Source organism: Aphelocoma coerulescens, chromosome 2, assembly GCF_041296385.1.
Source record: "Aphelocoma coerulescens isolate FSJ_1873_10779 chromosome 2, UR_Acoe_1.0, whole genome shotgun sequence".
Classification (NCBI taxonomy): Eukaryota; Metazoa; Chordata; class Aves; order Passeriformes; family Corvidae; genus Aphelocoma; species Aphelocoma coerulescens.
The window spans coordinates 165,586,227-165,605,243 of NC_091015.1; the positions used below are offsets into that span (position 1 = coordinate 165,586,227).

At 40.1% G+C, this 19,017-nt stretch overlaps 1 protein-coding gene across 10 annotated transcripts in view; it reads right to left on the reverse strand.

Moving 5' to 3' along the window:
* The window catches only part of TSNARE1 (t-SNARE domain containing 1), a 464,136-nt gene that overhangs the window by 47,850 nt on the left and 397,269 nt on the right, over positions 1-19,017 (reverse strand). For all 10 annotated transcript variants that reach the window (XM_069005568.1, XM_069005575.1, XM_069005573.1 and 7 more), the window contains one exon: positions 12,211-12,326. In XM_069005568.1, coding sequence (XP_068861669.1) covers positions 12,211-12,326 — 116 coding nt within the window. The remainder of the gene's footprint in view (positions 1-12,210; positions 12,327-19,017) is intronic.

The following is a 19,017-nucleotide window of genomic DNA, read 5'->3' on the forward strand; positions in this document are numbered from 1 at the left end:
AGAGAAGAGAAGTGGTGCAGTGCCCTGGAAGATGAAAATCTGCTTTTCTGGCTACTGAGCAACTTTTCTCCACTCAAGATCGTACCAGAAAAAAGGCTTTGTATGGACTCACAGTGGGATTTTCTGTTCCCATGGAAGTAAGCTCATTAACTTCCCGGGTGTTTAGAAAAAAACAGCCCTCATGATTACTCATTATAAATAATACAAAAGAAAGAATGGCCACCTTTTTGACTTAGAAAAACATTTCAAAGGGAAAGCATTCAGTGCTTATTCACAGCAATGGAGAGTAATCTTAAAGCCCTTTGTTTTGAACTAAAACAACTGAAACCAACAGTATCTGATTTGCACCATATTTTATTGTGAAACTAAACTGGTTTTAGCAAAGAAAGTGATCATACAATCAGAATGGCTTGGCTTGGAAGGGACCTTAAAGGTCATCTCATTCCAACCCACTGTCATGGGCAAGGATGTCGCTCACTGGATCAGGTTGCTGAGAGCCCCATCCAACATGGCTTTGAACACTTCCAGGGATGGGGCAGCCACAACTTGTCTGGGCAACATTTTCCAGTGCTTTGCCACCCTGTGAGTAAAGAATTTCTTCTGAACACCTCATCTGAACCTGCTCTCTGTCAGTTTAAAACCGTTTTCCCTTGTCCTGTCACTATCTGCCTTTACAAAAAAAGTCCCTGTCCCTTATTTTTATCAGCCCCCTTAAGGTACTGGAAGGTGCTCTAAGATTTTCCCAGCGCTTTCTCCTCTCCAGGATGAACAACCCCAGCTCTATCATCCTGTCTGACACAGATATGGACAGAAAAACACACATACACACACTGGTTCATGCACATAATACCTAATCCTGGTAGTACTTTGTCCTTCAGCTCCAAGAAAACAGAAGGGAAGGCTGGCTGTGTTAACCTCATGCACTTTGATTCCTCTTCATAGCTGGAGCAATCTTTACTTTTATCCCCAGCTGTAATAATTTTTGTGCGTTCTTTTCCACAGACCAAGCTCAGGATTTTTTTTAGTGTTGCTGATTACCCCAGATTCCAGGAGCATGTGTGTGTGCATACACGTTGTGTGTGCTCTAGCAAAAAAAAGAATGTTGAGTTCACCTAAAAAAACCACCCACAACAGAAAATTGAATTGAAATTGTCACTTGAGCACCAAAACGTCAGCAGGTTCTAAAACTCAGTATATCCACAGTTTTAGAAAAGAAATCCTAGGGTGATGATCTTTCTTCACCTACGTTTGTCGACAGTTGTATGAGACTCAAATTTTGCTTTATCCCTGTGAGAATGTAGGACAGAAATGGCTCTGCCTTGGAGTACTCCTGAAGGCTGTCACATTGGTCCCTTTAATCCCACAAGAGTGAAGGAGAAGAGTTTAGTGCTCCTCACAATATTCCTTCCTGCTTAAATTTAGATGGTTAAATGAGAATTCAAATCCAGACCTTGCCTTAAACTCTGAGTAAGGATTTGAACCAGATTCCTGCTGGTATGAGGGTATGAGACAGGCAGGAGAGGTCACCATTTAATCTGTTTTGAAGTTGCTTCACTGTTCCAAAGGTGTAAATGACTGCTAAGACAGACATTAAACAGGCACAGTGCCATTGCTTGATAGCAAAGACAGGAATGAGAGGCAGTGCACTCCAGTTCTGGTCTTTTCATCAATAAATATTTAAGTATTCATTGAAAGTGGAAAAGATGTAAGGAAAAGAAATCGATTCCTCCCTGTCTCTCCCATATCTGAGCTGATGTGAGTTCCCTTTACCAAACTGAGCATCGTTCTGTCTCTGAGATAATTCAATTAGATTTAAGGTAAAGTTGCTCTTTAGCTTCTCTTCAGATCAAAATCAAGAATGTATTAGAGATGGAGAATGTTCCCTGGTGATCTGTTAGAGAACCTGAGCCATGAAAAATCTGCCTCTCTCTGGCAGATATTGAATCCAGGTGTGCCATGGATGAGGTACCCTCTGGCTGAGCCAGACACTGAGCAGAGGGCAGGAGGAAACTCACTTTCCCATAAAACAGCTCATTACAAACAAAAAAATAATAAATATTTAACTCAAATCCAGTCTGGAAAATTGGCTCTCCAATTATCTCTGGAAAATTGGTGAGTTTAACTGTATGTCAAGCTACTGTGATATGCTTTGTTTATATTAAACAATAAACTATACCAGCCCTTTTTGACCCAGGAGAAGCAGATGTAAATTAATATATACCTGACTCAAGAGTAGCATCTGCTACTGCCCAGAAAAACTGTTGATTAAAAGCCACCACTATGTAGTTCACAGTACATACAGTGGAAAATTATCCAGGACCAAAGAAGAAAATCAGAAATGATTGCTAGTAGTAGATAGCAGAGAAACATTAAAAAAAATAAATAAAGAAGTACAACTGGCTATTAAAATGTATTTTATACTGATAAAATTAGCCTTAATGAACTATAAAATAAATAAGCCTTAATGAACTATAGCAGCCACTTGCAATTATTTCTGTACTAATAAGCTTGGAGAATATATTTGCCATATACTGGTCATTAACAAGATATTCTTTGAAATATGTAATTCACTAAAGGAGATGTTGCTACAAATTAAAGAGATTCCAGGGAATTTTTGTGCCTATCACCCCACAGAAATATTTGAGTGTCAGAAGAGAAGATCTCCTAGCCAAGTGAATACCCAAATTTGTTCATACAAGTTGAAATGGAGTTTTTATAGCTCCTCTCTTGCATTACATTTCTTCTCTATTGTCTCTTCAATACTGTGCTCTGGAAAAAATGTAAATAAACATTGGTCATTGGGATCTGCCTTGTAAGAACATTTAATTGGAGTCCTTAATTGCCTGTTGTAAACATAATACAAATGGCAGTTGTAAAACTGAGAACAATTTTGTTCCAAATAATCAACAAGAATGCCTCTTCATAGAGGAAACTCTTAGAAGACACAGAACTATACCAAAAAAACCCCCAAAAAACCCACCAACCCAATCCTTGCAGGAATTGAAATAGAGGAAATTCCATTTTTGGGTTAAGAAAGAAACTCTTGTTTCATTGGATAGGATTCTGTGAGAAAGCAGATGCCTTGAAAATATTCCACAGATGATACAGCTTTTTTTTTTTTTTTTTAATATCTGAAGAGCAGGCACACAATGAAAAGGGATCAAATGATTACTGTTTAATGAGTTACTGCTTGTCAGCTGAGAGGCAGCAATGGCTGGGACCTTATTCTTAGCAAGTTTTGATGACATGACACCAAGACTAATTCGTTCTGCTCTGCACTCTCAGCAGGCTGTTCATGGACGGCCACAGCAGTTCAGCTAACGAGAGGTAATTCAATCAACCTCGCTAATGAGCAAATTGAAGTGATCTTCCTCCACGCCACCTTGCTCATTGTTTCAGGGACAAGAAGCTTTGCCCACCTTCTGGGCTGGGATGATGAGATCCATTTGAGGCGCACAGTCGTAAATATGGTGCCTCCTTGTACAAGCCCCACAAATGCAGTAATTTCTGGCGACCTACTCGTGAGAGGAATTAAATGGCTTGTTTATAGCAACACTGAAATGTAAAAATCCCATTTCAGTGTCAAAACATGGCTGTTAATTGGGGAATTCATGATCTGTCGAATCTCAAGCACCTTCCATACCAAACTCAAAAGTAAAAACACTATTTCTCCAGCAGTTACTTAGGAAATAAAGATTGCTAACTACTAAAGTCAAAAGTCTCCTTTTCCAGATACATCTAAAGAGCCTATTTTGAGAGCTGAAGCATATTCTGTAAACGAGTGATTGTTGTGAAGCAGATTCCAACTCCTTTTAAACCTTAATGAAACTGCAAGGAATATTTCAGAAAATTCACTGAGTGGGATGGAATTAAATTTCTCTTTTTAAAGCTGGTTTGAGAATCTCACATCAGAGGGATGATTGCAATTAGGAGGTTAGTATCTAGATATTGAACAGACTATATATTGTCAAAGATATATTACCAAAATGTGGACATTTCTAGTTCATCTCGAGCAGGTGGGGAGCTAACAAAGACATGGTTACCACTACATCAGAAAGGATGCAGAGAAGTGGGATTTTTAGAATTTCTATATTATTTTTATGATTTTAGAAATTTTATATTTTTATATTTTTATTTCCTAAGAAGAAAAGGAGGCCACAGAAGCAGCCTTGAAGAAGCCCTCTACCCTTTGCCTGACGTCACTCTCAGTTTTAAAGAATAACTCCCAGATCATTGCAGCTGCTTGGAAAAAGTCACGTGGCTGCAAAGGAGAATTTAACAACCTGCAGCACATTGTGGGATGAGGCCATGTCCCAAAAAAAGGTTGGGACCACCACCAGGGCTTCAGAGGAAATGGCTGGAACAAAGCACAGCAATTCAAAGAGTACATTTAATCACTTGCAATGATTTTCCTCTGACACTGAAACTCTTTCCAACCTGGAGAATATCCCCAAGGCAGCATTTGAATTTTGGCACTAAAGAAACAGAACAATCTTCCCATATACCTCACTCTGAGAGGCACAACACCAAACACACTGTCCCCTCGAACATCTTTCTTCATTAAGAAATAATCATAGATGTATTGCCTTTCTAAGAGTCTGCCCTGCTGGGACACGAGATTTTCCAGCTAAACTGACAAAATATTTATTCTTTAACACACTTTTGCTGAAGAAAACCTCCTGTGCTGATTTTCAGGTTTTCTTCCAGAGAGCACTGATCAAAAATTACTTTGTTTTGACACCACCACCAAGGATAATAGTCAAGTAACACTTTCAAGCAGCTTGGATACCAACGAGACTCAGACACTGTCATGTAGGGAATGGCTCTGATGAACTTTGTGCTGCCCTATTCCCAAGGAAACCTCTGAGAATCTGTGGTGGGTTGACTTTGACTGGACATCAGGTGATCACCAAGCTGCTCTATCACTCCCCTCCTCAGCAGGATTGCAGCAGGGGTGGGGGTGGAGAAAATAAGATGGAACAAAAAACATTTGGACAAGGTAAAGGCAGTTTAACAAGCCAAAAGTGAAGGCTGCACATGGAAGCAAAGGAAAACGAGATTTATTCTCTACTTCCCATCGTCAGGCAATGTCCAGCCAGTTGAGATGACTGGAATGATGATGAAACATAGAGAATTTGTGGGGTTTGTTGGATAAATACAGGCTAGAACAGAACTGGCCACCCCTGATCCCCCAAGCACCAAGCTCTGCACCCAGTGGCAGCAACCTCATCCATGTTCCCATCATTCCCAGGCCAAGAGGACTTGCTCTCCACAGAGGAATTCACTCCTTTAGCTTTACCAAAAAGAGCCACACACATTTCCAAACTGACTTCACTGCAAGTCCATGGGCACCAGGATGAATGATGGACTCCCTTGTGCTGATCTTTGCTCTTGTCCCTCACAACAACAAAAGCTCAGTGTATTTTTGGGGCTCAATGAGAGAGATAATTCCAGAATTGCCAACTGAAAATATCAGCTGATAGTGGTGCAGTGACGTGAGAGCAGTTTCTGACTCTGTGTTGCTTTTCCAAAAAGTTTAATCCTCCCTTCTCCTGGGGCTACTGATGTATGCCTCAGAGAACCCTCCTGAGCCATTAATCACTGCAACTGCTCCCTGAGCCGAGCACCAACTGCTCCCTCCCTCAGACATCGCTGCTCCTGAGGAACTGAGACTATCCATAGGGAAGAGGATACTTGGCGCTGACTCATTCAAATATTTTAGACATACATTTATAACAAGTTTTCTTCTCCAAGTTGAAACTGAAATTTTAGCCATCTAAAGCCACACTTGGGCTGGTGTTGCCCACAATTCTAGCAGAAATATCAGCTTTTCACATGTTATTACCTTAAACATCTGTGAATGGGACAATAAGTGTGAGACAAACCACTGGTCTGAATCAGTGCCTCCATTTTTGTGCTGTTTCACAGTTCAAACTGTAAGTGCTGAAAATCTCCCTCTTCTGCCAGGTCCTTAGAGGTGTGTCAGGATGGTTTAAGTTTAAAGGAGTTACAAAGCATAAATAATTACTGTCTTCAGAGTGCTTTGAGAAGTTCAGATCAGAGACTTGGCAGCCATCAGAAGGGTCAGCATCGTGCACAGACATTCAGTGGGAGTATCCCATTTTCCTACTGATGGCAAAGAAACCTGAGATGGGACGAAGAAAGCTGCTGGCAGTTCCAGAGTCCTACTGACTTTGGAATCAAATCAATGAATTCAAGTCAATTGAGCTGCAGGAACTGCCTGCACATCGACTCTTAAGCAAAGGTAATGTGATACATCCTCCCTTCACTCTCTCACAGAGTTAATGACCTGGCGTTATGTGATGCTTCTAAAGGTCAAAGACCGTGAAGATGGGCAACAATCATAATCTGAAATACATTAAAACACAGTAACCTGATGGTGTGATGTCCCATCCAAACATTAATCTGTTTGAAGGTTTGTCTCAATGGTAAAAACTCTGAAATGAATCTGCCTGTCTCCTGGCACTTCTGCCTTTCTTGCCCTGTTATTTTGAAGGATTTTTTTGCATAAAGAAGACTCTTGTCTCTTACAATTTCTTTTCCTTCTAGTAATCATTTCTCTCTTCTGTGCATTCATGGCAGAGATTATATTGTGCTGTCAGGGAAATAATTTAGCAGAGAGAAGTGGAGATGTGGCCATTGGAATCAAGAAGGTCTTGAAGAACACAAATGTTATCCTAATTTAAGAAATTGGGCAGATCATAAACCTAGGCCCATTATATATTATTCAGTGAAAATTCAGATCTCATTTTTGACTAACTTAAATTTGAAGCAAAATTTTACTGCAGAATCAGGATGTACCTCAGTCTTCTTGCCAGAGCAACAATTGAGCGGGGATGCCAGGATAGGAGCAATTAATTATAGACTAAAAGACCAGAAATGAAATGACAAGAATTGACACCTGACTCTAAATGTAGGAACTTTTTCAAATTAATAGGATACAGGGGAAAAAGAAATATTGCAGAGCTATTGATTCCAGATTGTACTGCAGAGCAAACGTGGCAGCAGTGCCACAGCTAGGGCAGAGGGGTGAATTATTTTAGGATTTCAATGACAGCTGCCAAAAATATTATGACCCTTACAGAGCTTGAAAGGGCCAAACAAGCTTGAAAGCTCAGCCACTCACTTATTAAGCCACATATAGAGATGTGTGGTGAAAACAGAGACACCAAGTAAAGCCCTGTGATAACAATTTAAAAAGCAACAGGAATGCCATGAAACAAAACTGTCTGTGCTTTGCCCTTATTTACAGTGTTCCTTAGGTTAAATTATTTCTCTGTTCAACACTGAGTAGGAGCTGCTGTGCTTTAGCAACCTGACATTGCCAGGGAGAGATGCACCAGACAAATGTCAGAATTTCTGTTGTGTGTGTCAGAAGAGGGTGCCCAGACTTGTCTCTGGCTTGGAAGGAACAACAGACCTGCAAATGCCAAGTGCCACAAAGCCACTTGTCAGTCTTTCCCCCTCTGCCACCTCGGCCCTCACGAGCCTGACACACAGAAGCTGTGATTGCATTTGTTGGTGGCAACAGGAACAGCACACAGGGACAGTGTAGTGCATGAGGTACTAAAAAAATCCAGCCAATTCAAACAATATAAGGTCTGAAAGGAAAACAAACACCAAGGATGAGCTGTATAAAATCAGCTGTCTGAACCTCATCTTCATTGATCAGGTTACATAAAACACTTAATCACATAAGAAACCCATAAATGAATTACACAAGGAAAGCTGTAACTGAAGGGAAAAATAATCCAAACTAAACCAATATTTTCTGTTTTTCTATGATAATTAATTCAATTTAAATTCAAAACAAGACAGTTGCATATTCAGGAAAAACACACTTGGAGCCTGATTATTACTTTTTTACATGGACTAGAGCCTCATTAAGGAGACACTGCCCAAGTGAGATATTAGAAAGAAAATCTTTACAGTGAGGGTGGTGAGGCCCTGGCACAGGGTGCCCAGAGAAGCTGTGGCTGCCCCATCCCTGGAAGAGTCCAAGGCCAGTTTGGATGGGGCTTGGAGCAACCTGGTCCAGTGGAAGGTGTCTCTGCCCACGACAGGGGGTTTGGAACAAGATGATCTTTAAGGTTCTGTCTAAACACAGACCATTCTACGATTCTATGGATTTTCTGTCTGTACATTCAAGATTACATGGAGACTGTAACTAGAGTGCAACTCCTTGCTCAGGATATTTAATATTTTAGAAGCTTACGATGGTTCAAAATCCAAGTGGTCAAATTATCAAAAAAGGAATGAATCAATGTCTATTAAAGATTAAATAACTCTTCTCCTGTATCAGTAAGGCTTTGAGCTTCAAGTTGCTGAAGGCTGGGAGAATCTAATGAATCACAGTCCACAGGATTTAAAGAATCTACACAGCCAAGTCTGTGTGCTCAGTCCTGTACCTTTGTCTGACAGAAATGTGTCTTGGTAATGGGGTAGGCACCCTCTGCTGCAATGACTTCTTCCAGGAAAAGAGCTCAGTCAAGTCATCATTCATTCTCTCTTTCTTTGGCTAATGGGATTCAGATGAGGAAGTTGTCATTGGAAACCATATTTTTCAGCTGTCACATACATGCAACATCTTTCTCAAAGTTTGTCACTTCTATTTTCCTATAAAAAAAACTTAAAACTTAGGATTCCAACAGTCTTGATTGTCACTTCGGGTAAGTGTGCACTCATGCAAATGAGTCAAAAGAAGGGCACAGAAGGTCTGTCTAGGCTGAAATATTGACATTATACAAAGCTGTTGTTAACAAAAAGGCTTCTCTCAGACTGCTCCTGCAATACTTTCCTTTTAAATGGTCACTGATGTTGATGGAACGGCAAAAAGAGCAGCTGCAGTGTTGCTCCAATATGTGCACAATGTGACCCAAAAGTTCCTGGGCTATTTTCCTAAGGTGTCAGCAAACAAATGTACAGACATAAGTCCTCAGGAGTTTCTCTGCATTCGCTGTAGACACTTTTCTCTCTCTCTGCCAGACAAAACTGCCCCAAGGGAGCAGTGACACACTTATGGCAGGGCCCTCAACAGGCAAAAGTCAGGGCTGGGAGCTCTCCTGAACAGCTGCTCTCTCTGCACGCACTGAGCCAGCAGCTAATGATGGCACAACTGCTTGGGAAACTCACAGGGAAAACTGCTTTTGACTTTGCAAGATTCATCAAGTGATCTCCCCTATAGAAGGAATGGGCTTGTCTGTCCAAGCTGTGTCTGATTTGTGGTGTTTTCTTTTGAGAAGAACTGTTAATTCAGTATCATTATTGCAAAAGCAGAAACACCAACCAATTTAAAAAAAAAAGTAAAAATACTTTATATGCTAATGATCAAAACAATAAATAGTGATAATAGATATTAAGGGCATAATTTCTTTAATTCCCTGAATAGTGACCTTCATATTTCTTATCATCTGTCATGGAAGCTAAAGAAGCCTAACTTTAATATCCTGCAAGTGGGATTTAAACCACTGGAATGGAGTGACTGGTGCTTTTTCTTTTGGTTCCTTACTAATCCAGCATGGAGCCAACACTTTGAGGAGATGTTAAATGGAAGTTCTTTCCAGTCATTACCAAATTTGGGATTTTATTCAGTGATATGTCCTGTGCCAACCAGAGTATTTACTAATTAGTTCCCTCACTTGCTTTCCTCCCTTTATTTTCTCTGAAATCATGCAGAGCTGTTACACATTAAACTCCAGCTGTTCCCAATCTCCCTAAAGTGTGTAAGAGAGCTTTATATGAACCTGTTTCTTGAGGTGGTCTTTAAATCCACTGATATTTTAATATCCACAGACTTTTTAAAAATCCATTTGGATTAAAATTCAGAATAGAATTGTATCTATCGCTATGGACATGGAAACCCTGAAAACATCCTGGTTTAGAAATCTTCAAAGCATGAATAGGAAATCTGCTGCACACCACTTGGGCTAGCCCAGATGAAGAACCACTTATAAAGATCAGAAATCATCCTTGTTCCAGCAGAACTCAGTGCTGGTCCTGCCTCCAGTTCTACTGCTGCAGAGCAACTCTTGTTTTAGAAGCTCAATAATTAGTTTCACAACTAATGATGAAAAGTAGAGCATTATATTTTTCCTGGGGCTTTCATTAGTATCTCTAAGTTCACTTCCCTCAAGACATGGATCTCTTAACAGGAGATTAATTTTACTTTTCCAATGGAGTTTTAGTATAAGAATATTTTGTTCTCTGACTTTCTCCACTAAAGGGGTTTAGATTAAAATGTGTCTAGATGTAGTCAACTGTTGATAAGATTTGTAATTTCCAGTAGATAGGAATATTTAACTACACTAAAAGAAATTGTATTCTATTGCAGATTACTGTGATGAAACACATTTCCAAACTAATGCAGAGTAAAACCAGAATAATGCAATTAAAATTATTGTAGTTGCTCTAGATTTAAATTATCAGGACAGATCACTGTTTGCACCCATAACAGTGTCTCTTCTATAAAAATGGGATAAAAAGAAAGAAAGAAAGAAAGAAAGAAAGAAAGAAAGAAAGAAAGAAAGAAAGAAAGAAAGAAAGAAAGAAAGAAAGAAAGAAAGAAAGAAAGAAAAAAAGAAAGAAAGAGAAAGAAAGAAAGAGAAAGAAAGAAAGAAAGAGAAAGAAAGAAAGAAAGAAAGATGATAGAAAAAAGAAAGAACGAAAGAAAGAAAGAAAGAAAGAGAAAGAAAGAAAGAGAGAGAAAGAGAAAGAAAGAAAGAGCAAGAAAGAGAGAAAGCAAGAAAGCAAGAAAGCAAGAAAGAAAAGGAAAGAAAGAAAGAAAAAAAGAAAGAAGTGCTGTAAGAACATTAATATTCAATCAATTAAAGGACCATTTCACTGATATCATCCTCATATCAGGGCTGGCTAAACTAAGTGAACATTCAAGGGTAGCAAAATATTTCTCTCTGGTTCTCCTAGCAATGATGTAGGGCTTGTGATCATCCTCATCCAAACCAGGGAGATGGTTCTTGACATCCTTCAACAACTTTTGTTTTTCTTTCTTTGGTTTGTACAATTCCTTCTTATACCCAAATTTTGACGTCCACGATGTCATGGCAGAAGAAGTTCCAAAGCTTTAGAAGTGTGAAGAATCATCTTTCTATGATGGTTTTGAACCAACCCCTTTTATTTTCCAGTGGAAAGAAGGCACATTAGAAGCCTTATCCTCAGGTGGAAGGAGAGCATTCTCAAGTAGCACTGAACCCTCGTTAAACAAAAGAATTAACAAAACCTCTCAGTCCCATGCGCTTTCCCTAGGAGAGTTTCACAGGAAAGCTGCTGCCTGCAGGAAAAGTCCCATTGGTGCTTTTGGGCTGTGGCTTTACCAGGTGGAACCCCTGCCCTGGCAGCAGGCACACAGCTCCCTTTGGGAATAGAAAATCTGCAAATCTGATATTCTCTCCTTGAATAATGGCCTGGCAGCTTTCGAAACAGAGACCCAGGCATGCTTTGCATCAGCAGGAGAATATCAGAAATAATTGACGAGTCATTCTCCCAGGGCAATGAGGGAAATGAAAGGAAAATAAAAGGGGGTTTGTGTCTTATACTTCACATTTAAAGCAGATTTTGTTTTACAAAGTGAACATACTATAGGTGAAACTTCACTAATAGGATGAAGTTGCTTTGATATCTCACCTATATTCATATATTACAGTCCAATCCTCTTACTAGAGACCAATATTCCTTTTAGGGGTAGGTCCAGAGCAAAGTTCACCAAAAATCTGGTTTTATTTTTCATCCCTACTGAAATCTCCAGTTGTTTGTCTTCCTGCTCCTCAGGAGGGTCTCTGGAACATCTCAGAAGACAAAGCTCTTGGAAACACCTCTGGGCTGTTGGATTGCCCCTGACCCTACTCCAGCCTGGAGTCTTTAAAATTCCTTCTGCATTTCTAACTCTTTATCCTAAAAATTAGTATCCATTAGTTAGCAGTGCTATGAGATTCATGTGAAATCAAACATGACCAAAACAGTAGAGGAAAGAGTCATATGATGTTTTGTTGGAATATCACCTTGACTTAATTTTAAGGATCCATTAAGAATATTTCTAATACCCTTTAAAAGAAAATATTTTAGAAGGCCAGACCTGACTCTGCAGGTGAAGATATTTTTTTCTTACCATGATCAGCTTTCTAAGCTGTCTCTCAGCCACCTTAGAGTTTGGTAAAAGATTTGGTTAAAGGGTTTTACCTGTGCAAACCTCAACCAGGTCAGCGCTTGACGGAGACCGCAATGATTATGACAATGAGCAGCAGAACGGCCAAAGCGATGGAGAGGAGGCAGCACTTCATCTTCCTGGCTCGTAGCTGAGAGGAGAAAGACAAAGAAATGAATTCATGGAGATTAAATCCACAGAGAAATGTTGTTATTTTTCCATTGGAAGAATGGTTTGGAACAAGAAGCAACATAGAGAATTTGTCTACTTTTTTGGACTGACTTATCCTTCTAGATAATACAGGTTCTTCCTCGTCCATACAATCCACTTTTCTCCACTACTTTCTTGCTGCTTAAATCACTATGTCACACTAAATTTTCAGGCTTTTCAGGATCAGATTATCTTAATATTACTGCTGCTACCCACTTTCCCTTCCTTTCCTTCCCCCAACTGCTGCAATCAGGTCTCCCAGTCTGCCTTGGATCCTTCTCTAACTGCGTTACACCACTCTGCACTGCACTGCATTTCCCACAGAGCCATCGTTTCCCAGCTCTTCTGTTCTATGGATGTTTTGGTCTCTTGTACTGCAAAAGACAGGAGATTCATCTCTTCCATTGGTGCTCCAAACCCAGTGTTCCATTCCCTCTCAGAGCCCAAACAAGCTGGAGAAGCACTTCCAGCAGGAAACTGTGATTCATGACCTGTCTTCCAGAATCAACCACCAATCAAACTGGTGCTTTTATCAAAGTGTGGATTTCCAGATACAATTTTTTTTCACATTAAAATGCTGTACTGTCCTGCCTCCCTAGCAGATAATCAGGGAATCATCGTGGCTCTCCATAAGTTTTTCAATCATTCAAATAGATATGTTTTCTTTGGTTTGGAAGAGAAAAAAAGGTGTTTTAAATATATCATTCCACGTGCACATGTGAAGAAAGAGCTTCTTGTCAGGTGCGCTCGGAGGGAGTGTGTGAAGGGACACTATTCCCCTTCCCAAACTCCTACTTTGGGGCACAGATTTATTCACGCTTTTCCATCAGTTTACTGTGACTCTTGGGGGAGAATATGGGTGGACAAAGGCTCACAGAAATTACTGTGGGGCTGGTGAGGCCCTGGAACAGGTTTCCCAGAGAAGCTGCGGCTGCCCCATCCCTGGAAGTGTCCAAGGTCAGGTTGGATGGAGCAACCTGGTCTAGTGGAAGATGTCCCTGCCCCATGGCAGGGCTTGGAACTGGATGGTCTTTAAGGTCCCTTCCAATCTAAAACTTTCTCTAATTCTCTTAATCTTTTTTTTTACACACATAAATGGATGTTTCCTCAGAGTGGATCCTCACCTGACACTTTAATTTCCTGAGGAGTAATTTCAGGGCATCCTGAAAGCTCAGCCCATGAGACAACAGACTTGCTACTGCTTCCCCTACAATTTTAACCTTCATTAATTCCAAGTCAAACCAGGAAACCTCTGCTTCAAACTGCAGACTTTCAAAGGCAGTTGGATGCCCTTGCCCACTTCTAAAACGTCAGAGCCTGTGTTTGGTCAGCAGAGGATGCTAATGGGTCATTTAGCTTCAAGCAGCATTCTCAGATAGCCCCAATAAGCGCTTCAAAGACTGCACAGTTATCACTTCACATGGCTTTTCCATCATTCCCTTGGCAGAGAGATTCCCTTCTTTTGCTCTTTCTAGCACTACAAAGTCCTAGTCACTCTTCTTTTGCATTTGCATAGTCTCTTCTCCATTCCCTTTTTCCTTGCTTTTAACCAACTAAACCATAAACAGACTGAGACTGATCAGAGGGAGGGAGAGATGCAGCCCAGCATGAATCCTGGGATCTGGCTCACATTTTATGAGCTTGTCCTGGCTGGAAAGTCAGGATAATTATTCCTATTCTTTAAAATATCTCCTAGCAGATTTAGTAAAACTGTCCTTCACAACTGTATATCCCGTGGCAGGATTCTCCTATTTATTCCTAGTTTTGTTGTGTTGGTTTTTTTTTTTCCTTATTTTATATTTCAATAAGGAAAATGTTGAATTCTTTGAATTGCTTTAGTTTCCAGCCATAAATCTGTACATGCTGGTGGAGCAGTAGAAGCAGCTTCTGATCCCTGCCTGAACACATCACCTTTCCTACAGATCCTGAGGAAGCGTGGCAGGATACCATCACCTCAGCTTTTTGTCACTGCGTTGGAAAAATACTGATAGATGAGCAAAAGCAGCATCTCCCTTCACTGCACAAGTGCACACTCTGCTTCAGGAAGGGCCTCGAAAGAATCCCTTCAATGAGACTTGGCACAAAGGTTGGATGATCTTTGAGGTGTTTTCCATGATTTTCTATGATTTTATGACAGCCCGTGGAGCTCACCAAGCCTGTCCTGTGGAGAGGACCAGCCTAAATTTCTGTAGCTCCTGGGACCCTTTCCCTGCCTTTAGCAGAGGAGAAAGACACAAGCACAGAGGGTGTTGAACAGATCATCTTCCCCAGACAGAATCTGCGTGCTGTGGTATGGGCACCCTCACCTGAATATTACATAAATATACACCAATAAGCAACATAAATAATAATATTACATCTAACTCTGCTTATTATCCCTAATTTAGGTTAACAGAATCTGATTGCCAAACTGAGATTATAAATTACGCCTTAATGCCCCACTGCCATTCTTGAGGGAAATTGAGAGACAAAAATAAACACATCCCTTTTAATGAGTTTTTCAAAGAGTTTTTTTAATAACCCTGAAGTAACCATCACATACTGGAAGCACAGCAACATCAGAAATGTAAGCACTGAGCAGCTGAGAAATTCCAGAGTTTGTGTTTTCCATGTATGCATATATGGGAGTAATTATTCCCCTCCCTCTAAAGTAGGATTTCTGCCTTATTCAGTAAGGGAAAAATTACTATGCTGTGTGCATCATACATGTTTAGAAATGTTACTTATCTACTCAAGTTTTTTAAGGACATCTATCGAAAGTCATGTTCACACGAGACCACGCAAAGCTTTCAGTTAATGTAAAGATCCTAATTTTTTAATGGGGTTTCCATGACAGCAGATTCATATAATTAATACTTTTCATCCCAAACATCAATGCAATGATTGGCTTATATCTATTTTAAGTGGAGGAAGAAGGGACACATTCCATGGGTGAAAGTACAGCTGATCTCAAGAGAGTTTCAGTTTTCCAAAGGAATTAAAAAAAGAATAAAAAGCAAGTGTGATTCATGATACCACACCTTGAATCAAAGTTAATCTACACTTACATGGCAATGGAAAACTGTTTCCAAACATGTAACAGGATTTCTCACCAGGACAAGTTCCTCACTGCCCTGAGACAGACACTGCAAGGTTTCTGCCACAATTTTAGTAGTCTCAGAATAACAGAACCACAGCCACAGAAAAGTTGAGGCAAAATTAAAAACAAAACAAAAACAAAACAACCCACAAAAAGCCAAAGCACCTCTAAAATGAATCATTTATTTTACAGCATAATTCCTCAGGGAGCTTTGCATTTTTACAGCATTTCCCACACATCTGACTAATACGCAGTTGATTTCGCTCATCTTCTCCCAGCACCTTCTTCCCTCAGCTGCTGAGGATCCTTCTCTCACACTGTGCATTATTCCTATTCCCTATCTTCCTTGACTTTCCTGGAAGCTCTGAGGCAATGTGACCTCCTCTCAATTCCTGCAACCACACCCACGGTTCCTCAGAGGGGCATTTTAAGACCATTTTGCCCAGAATCTTCTTCTTGGATTTGGAGCATTCTCAGATGTTTCCAGACAAGACATACCCAGGACCACTGGCACAGCAGATGGATCAACAGCTGAGGGGCACTCTTGGTACAAACTAAATTTGGAGGCTCTTCACTTCAACTTCAAAAAGTATCCAGAAAACCTGAGGGAATAACTGTTTTGTTGTTTGTTTGTTTGGTTGGTTGTTTTTCCCAGAGACCTGGAGTTTTTGCCAAACACTCCTGGAGGTCACAAAAATCTATGGCTGCTTTCTCCAGTGTTTGTCCTGTTATATTGCAAACCTCTGTCCGCATGCAGGAGCTTCTGGAATTTAACAAAACCACCCAAAAAACACGTTCCTCCCAGGGAACATCTTGGAACTCACTTTGGAAAACACCAACTCCCTTTAACTACCTGTTAAAATGAGTGTTTAAATAGAGATAGAGAAGTCAATGCAACAAACAATTTCAGGCTGAGTTTGGGAACAAAGTTCAAAGCTACAAGATTATCTTCTGCTGGAAAATGTATGAGAAATAATTATAAGCCCACTATCTGATTTCATTTTAATTATCTTAGCTTATTCTAAACCTTGAGTGCTATGCGGCAGCACTGCTCTGGTTTTATAGCTCTGTCCCAACCTGTTGTAACTCCATTTCCCATAACACCTAGAATTTGTTGATTAAATTGGAGCTAATCGATTTTCTTTGTACACATTCTCCCAAGATGAAAAGGATGCAACATGGGACCAAAAAATTCTAATCCTGTAGCAAGATGTAGTGGCTTTTTACAGCTGGTTTTTTCTGGGCTCTCAGGGTTTTTTAGTAAAATAAGTAAAGATATATTTTAATCCTGACAGAGGCTCTTTAAACACACATGTGAAATAGGAGTGAAAAGCAGGGAAGAAACGAGCAAGGCTATTTAGGGACACAGCTGAGAAGCACTTTATATTGACAGGCAAGTTGGATGTGACTGAGCCTGGAAGAAACCTTTCCCTCATTGTTTCAAAAAATTAAGCTGCAAGTCATATTTCATAGCCTAGAAGATATTTATTTCTTGGGGGTGAAATGTTTAAAGATATTTTAATTATGTCACAACAGATAGTTAAGTAATTAAAACCCATTAAAGCCCATTACGGCCCCAGGCCCAGAAAAGCAAGTTTCATCTTGGAAATTCCTAAGCAAACCATTTACAAGGAGGAAAAAAAAATGCTTTCTTGCTAAGGATTCAAAAACTAGCTGAGGGCAAGCATAAATAATAGAAGAGGCTAAAGGAAACTCTTTTTCCAGTATTTATATTGAATAGAAAAAAAACCCAAAAAAAAACCCAAAAGCCAAACCAAAACCAAAAAAAGCAGCATTGAGCTTCTCTACCCTCTGTGGATTTGTTACATTATGGACTGTAAGGCAGGGAGGTTGATATTTCTCAACTGCCTCCACAAAGGAGGTGAAAATCCCTGGAAACAGGAATTTTAGTTCAGACAGGGATTTGTACTAGAACAACTCTCTATTCTGGGAACATCAGAGCATGTGACACCACTTCAGAGTAGAGATACACCCTACGACTTCGTGGCTGGGGCATTTTCTAGGTCTTCTGCAGGAAAAAATCAGGCAGGTTGCTTTTATTAGCTCAATTAATCTCTCGAGTATCCCACCTTTATTCCACCACTCCCAGGTCTCAGCCCTGGCACTGGGATAAGGATGATGACAGTAACCAAAGAGCTTTGTCCAAGAGGGTTAACTCAAGACCACATGACTCTGTCCCTCCCTCCTGCAGTGTCAAATAATACAAACATTCATGGAAAAATAGGATTGTTAAGATTGGAAAAGACCTTTACAATCACCAAGTCCAACCATCAACCCAGCAAGCACCACCATGTTCACCATCAAACCATGTCCTTGAGTTTAATACCCACAGGCTTTTTAACAATTCCAAGGAAGGTGACTCCACCACTTCCCTGGGCAGCCTCTTCCAATGCTTGACAACAGTTTCTATGAAGAATTTTCTTCCTAATACACAATCTAAACTTCCACTGTTACAATTTGAGACTATATCCTCTTGGCCCATCACTTGTTACCTGGGAGAAGAGATTGACCCCTACCTCATTGCAATCTCATTGCAGGGAGTTTTAGAAAGCAATAAGGTCTTCCCTCAGACTCCTTTTGTCCAGTTTGGGAGAGAGGCCTAAGAACAGGCCTGGAAATACCCTGGGCTTTTCAGTTTGGTTTTATGAGCAAGACTGTCTTAGAGGAAAAAAGTCAACTTTTTCATTATCACTTCTTAGGTTATTATGGCGAGCAAGCAAAAATCTACCCATGTACTCAATGCCAAAAGTCCCGATAAGACAATTCATTTTACTTTCAGAGAGGCTTACCCATATTTTAAATGCAATTTTAAAATAATGAACAAATCATGAAGCATTTTCGAAATGAGCCAGGACTGCAAGAACTTCTGAAAGTACAATTCCACTACGCAAGCAAAGAAACCATTGCAGACTAATCTGCTCTGGAAATTTATTTCCTGCAAACCCATTCAGCAGATAACAACAAAAATTATTAAATTTAGCAACCACACAATAAGAGCCTCCAGTTACCAGGTCAGGTCCTTTTAAGGGCCTCTGTTGGGCAATGAAAACCCACCCTGATTAATTTTCAAGTGCTGCTTCCTTTATTGTAAGATTAACAAATCTGTTTGACATAAAATGGTTCATTTTATATGCAAATCTCTGTAGAGAGTTTTGTGACATTAAAGAGGTTCACACAATTTTGTTCACCCTGACCTCAGAGGTCATTTGGAATTTCATGAAAGCATTTGTCTATGCCCTTAATATGCATTTTGAAAGCTAATTTGAGGTCTGCTGGATTGAGAGCCCAGGTTCTTAATTACATTTGGACGTGTTTATACAGAGATGATATTATGAATCTGAAACTGCTGTCATTCCAATGGACAATAGCAGAAGCTCTGCTGAAGGCTGGGGAGTTCTCATGGGAGAGGAAAAGGAAATATTGGAGAAACACAGCAGAAAATCAGACTTTGTAGATGTGTGTAGCTCCAAGAATTATGTAAATATACAGAGGGGAAAAAGTCCCCTTGCACTTGCAACAGTATTTTCATTAT